This window comes from Notothenia coriiceps, unplaced genomic scaffold, assembly GCF_000735185.1.
Source record: "Notothenia coriiceps isolate Sejong01 unplaced genomic scaffold, NC01 NC01_scaffold00000663, whole genome shotgun sequence".
NCBI lineage: Eukaryota > Metazoa > Chordata > Actinopteri > Perciformes > Nototheniidae > Notothenia > Notothenia coriiceps.
In genome coordinates, this window is record NW_011333364.1 from 47,964 (window position 1) to 52,511 (window position 4,548).

Here is a 4,548-nt window from a genome sequence, read left to right on the forward strand (position 1 = left end):
TTGCTGAAGAACGTCACTGCACACATCCGACACCTGGACAAGTGAGCAGTAACAGAGACAAGGAAGCAGGTTTAATTCAGGGTTGGGTGTAGGCTTAAAAATCAGTGATGCAAACACAGGTATGGGGAAAAAAGAGAGAACTATTCGAAGCAGGAAAAAAACAGCTTAATATACCATCTGACAAAGGCCTGTGCTATAATCAATTAACTGGCTATTCTTTATAATATACTCAGATCAATAGGAGACAGAGATGTTAAGTTATAAATGAGTATATTATAAAGAATAGCCAGTTAATTGATTATAGCACAGGCCTTTGTCAGATGGTATATTANCGGGCGTGATTTGGCCCTCGGGCCTTGACTTTGACACATGTGGTCTAAGTTATCTCAGTGTGTCTCAAACGGTTTTATCACAATGTATGTAAACAAATATTTCCAAGGCACAACTTTATAATTATTAGGATAAATAAAAACAGGTTTGAATTCATTCCAATGTATACTATAGGACAGTAAACCAAAAATATCGTTTAAAACTGGAGAGATAAAAAAGATATGCATAAATAAATGTTAACTAGGTAAAATAAGCACTAAATCATAATCTCGCCTAGGGCACCAAAATGTCTAGAACCGGCCCTGCATTCATGTGCAAAAAGAAAGAAAAAAGTAAGTGGAACCAACACATTATATATGGAGAGTGTACTGCTGAATAGGAAGTCTATTAAATATAAATATATGAATTTACTCAAAAGAGTACAGTTCATGGTATGCTTTCATTAAATTGTCCACTTATAATAATAATATGGAAGCCAATTAATATTAATAAAAATTCATTACCAAAACAAACTTTTCCTCAAATTACGAATTAGTATCTGAAATTAATGAGACATTTTCTTAACATTTAATTTGAATTTTCCAAGCCACTTATCATCTTGGCTTTTGGTTAACGCAATGGTTGTTAATCATTATGGGTTTTATTTTTTAAAGTTGTGACCGGAAACGCCACTGTTTACATCGGATTTACTTGACACTGCTGAAGAGAGCTGGAGGGGAAAAAAGGGAAAAAGCGAAGAAAAAAAGGCATATGTGAAGGGATTTGAGGGGCGGATTTGGACAAAGTTTCCCAACTGTCCCGACCCGAGGAGGCTCCGGGGGGGTTGCAGGGGAATCCATTCGACCGGTAATTAACACTGGAGTTATTAGTCGGCTGTTAATGAACTGTTATTTTCAGTGTGTCTGAGAGCGCCTTCGTCCCGACCGCCGGAAGTCTGCATGAAGCTGCGTCTCCTACAGAGTCGACGGCGTTTTTTTTCACTCTTGTTTTTTTTTTTATTCGAGACTTTTTTTCTCTTTTTTTCTTTTCTCTGAGCGAGATGAGCAGAGAGTGAGGAATGGAGGCGTAGAGAGGAAGAGTGTTTGTGTTTACTTAGCAGCAAGCTAGTTAAGCATATGATTATACAGGCCTCCTTGTTGCAAAGCAAGCCAGCGAACAAAAGCAGAACATTAATGGAGGCGAGTTAGCTAGCACCCCTTGTCTTGTTGCGTTAACCAGCTAACGCCATGTTTGTTTATAACCCAGATAGCTCATTACGCCTTTGGCAGCTGGTTAGCTGCAGTGTGACTCATCTATGCTGGGTGCTTCGCAAAGGGTTCCCACGTTTAACCGTGTTATGACAAATTCGTATTTACATGATTTCCTCTATCACTGCTAACGCAAGCTAGCAGTTGTGTAGCCAGCTAGTGCCCCTCATCAAACATGGCTCTCAGAGCACTGAAACATTGACTTTGTATTACACTTATGATGTTATGTAAATTAACTACACCCTGTTGGAACTCATTTAATTTTCCTTAAAGCTTGCCATATTATTTATGTAAAGGTTGTGCATCTGGGGAGGGGAGAAAGGGCTCATGAAGACAACCTAAAACATGCATTGAGTTATGTTTTGCATGTATTATACTGTTACCTCAGGTGTTTCAGAGTTCATTTTATTAGTCTATAACGTTGTTATGTTAAAAGTGTAATTGTCATGGGCCTATGCTCCCTTCAATGTCCTAACAGATAAAAGTTATTGTTAAAAGTTAGACATTTAAATATCAGTTCAGCTTTACTAACATGTTATTACACGCTTGCTTTTCTTGGCATGTTAGCACAATGGCTATGCATGGCATTCACAATCTTCACCTGCATACAGAAAATCCTACCTCAGAACTTCTTCTTTAACTATTGGTCTGTAACACTAGCAAAGTATGTGGAAATAAAGTGCAAATGCATGCTAAAATAGAACAATGAAACTATGAAACTTCCTTCCTTGTGCTACAGAAAACATGTTGCCTATGTGTCAGTGGGAGATGATCGGGAAACAGAAGATCAGAGGTTTGATAATGAAAAGATAGACAGTAGTCTTTCAAACACTCCGTTTTGTCTCAAAAAAACATTTGCACTCTTAGAAGGGATGACACTTTCAACACATAATGTAAGAGCATCTAGTTTGGAAGAACAAGCCTCTCTGTTACCTTTTTCTGTCAATAAATGGTTATAACATTTTGGCACAGCATTGGGTTGCATTCCAAAACTAGACACATTAACACTGATGAAGCAACCACTCTAATATTGTGTTATGTGTTATTAGCAATGCAAACTGTGTAAGAAACTAGTGAGGAAGTGCATGGACTGTGTTGCAGAACATTATCAAAAACCTCAAAGACTGATTATTGTTAATTCTTTCTCAACTCTTGCCTCTTCTATCCTCCTGTAGATGTTTATTTTTTTTTGTATATATCCATCCCTGCGCGGTTGAACATCTTTGCCTGATTCCTTTCACATCCTCTTCTCTGTTAACCTGATTAAATATTTCACAAAAGCAATACATCTAACAGCGTTATCCTAAAAGCATTTCCCTTTAGCATTCAGTTGTGTAACAGCCATCTTACACGTTTAGCTGGGATCCCTATAAACAATAATTGCTTGCATATCAAAGTGGCTGATTTAACAGCCACAACACAAATGTTGTATCTGATGACTAGTCTGAGTACTCCACACTGACCCTGAAAGTTGTTCGGTGAGTCATCCAAAGAAGGAGAGGATTTATGAAAAGGAAACAAACCAAGATGATTGAAATGCAGCAATGCATGGTCTCGTTTCACGCGAAAAAAACAGAAGCATAGGTAGAAGGAGGAAGAGGAGGAGGACAGGTGTTTTCTAAGTGTGTTGCTTTTTAATTACAGAAATAATGGACGATTCCCATTTCAACTCATCATACTTTTGGTCTCCCGTCCACACTGTACAAGGACAGGTAGAGACAACCTTATTGTCCTGAAATACACATTATAGCATGGTGGTATGTGCTATCAAAACAAACAATTATGACATTTGTGGAAATTCTTTAAACATTACATGACACCAAACAATGATTTGACCCTAAACATTTAGTGAATAACACCACCTAATAAAGCTCGCCTAGTTGGTGAAGTTGGTTTAGTCTCACAGAAAAGCTGTTTGAATATTCTTGATATGTGAAGGGTTCACTTGATCACTCCTGTCCTCACCTCTTCATCCTCTCTTTGTTCCTTGTTTCGTTTACTTTTGGCACCTCACATTACCTTTGTTCAATCTTCTCTCCCATTGACTTCTTCTCCAAACTGTCTTCTCCACACATGGATCCAACTCATTATTATTTCCTCATTATCCACCTGCTCTGCTTCCTTCCCTTTTCTCATCTTTCTTTCGTTGTTCCACCATCACCCATTTTTGTTGTTGTACCTTTATTACCTCACCCTTTTTCCTTGCTATCTATATCACCTCCTTTTGCTACTGTTTCCCCATCCTCTTCTCCTCCTCCATCCTTGTGTTTTCCCTTCCATCCTTTCCTCCTCCTCTTCTGTCCTTTCCCATGTCCATTTCATCTCATTTGATTATGCCTGACCTCCCGTCTTCATACACATGGCCCCTTCTTTTCCTCACCTCTTATCACTCCTCACCGGTCTTTCTCATCTCCCATGGAATGTAACTCTTCATTTTCCTACCTGTTCTTACTTCCTCACCCCTCCCACACTGCTTTACTTTCTTCCCATCCTCCTTTTCTACCTCTTACCCCCAACCCGCCCCTCTACTCATTCCTCTCTAGATCGAGAACGCCATGTTCCTGAACAAGGCGAAGGAGCAGCTGGGTCATGAGAAGGCCAATGCGCCCTCCTTCCAACACACTTCTGCCACCTCCACCTCCTCCCCCCACTACCCCACGGCGGTGCTTGCCACCCCGGGCTTAGTGGACGCAGGGTCCGGGGTGCGGTTGGTCCCCAAACAGGAAGGAGGTGGCGGAGCAGCAGGGGGAGGTGGTGGCAGCCTTGGGATGAGTGCGCTGGGCGGACACCAGCACCAGGCACACACCCAGAACATCACTGTCGTGCCTGTGTCCTCTACAGGAATCATGACTGCAGGTGAGTGGGCTGCACTTATTTACATTTCTGTATCCTCTCTTAATATTTGTTTGTTGGTATCACTTTAAAAATGTGTTCATATGAGTCACTATGTATATGTAACTGCAGCTGCTAG

At 40.4% G+C, this 4,548-nt stretch overlaps 1 protein-coding gene across 1 annotated transcript; it reads left to right on the forward strand.

The window, feature by feature from the left end:
• Positions 1 to 1,018: 1,018 nt before the first annotated feature.
• On the forward strand, positions 1,019 to 4,548 carry znf384a (zinc finger protein 384 a). Its single transcript, XM_010783350.1, has 5 exons — positions 1,019 to 1,176; positions 2,317 to 2,370; positions 3,222 to 3,289; positions 4,121 to 4,437; positions 4,542 to 4,548. Exons 2-5 carry the CDS (start codon positions 2,322 to 2,324, stop codon positions 4,546 to 4,548), a joined length of 441 nt encoding a protein of 146 aa, XP_010781652.1. The 5' UTR covers positions 1,019 to 1,176; positions 2,317 to 2,321.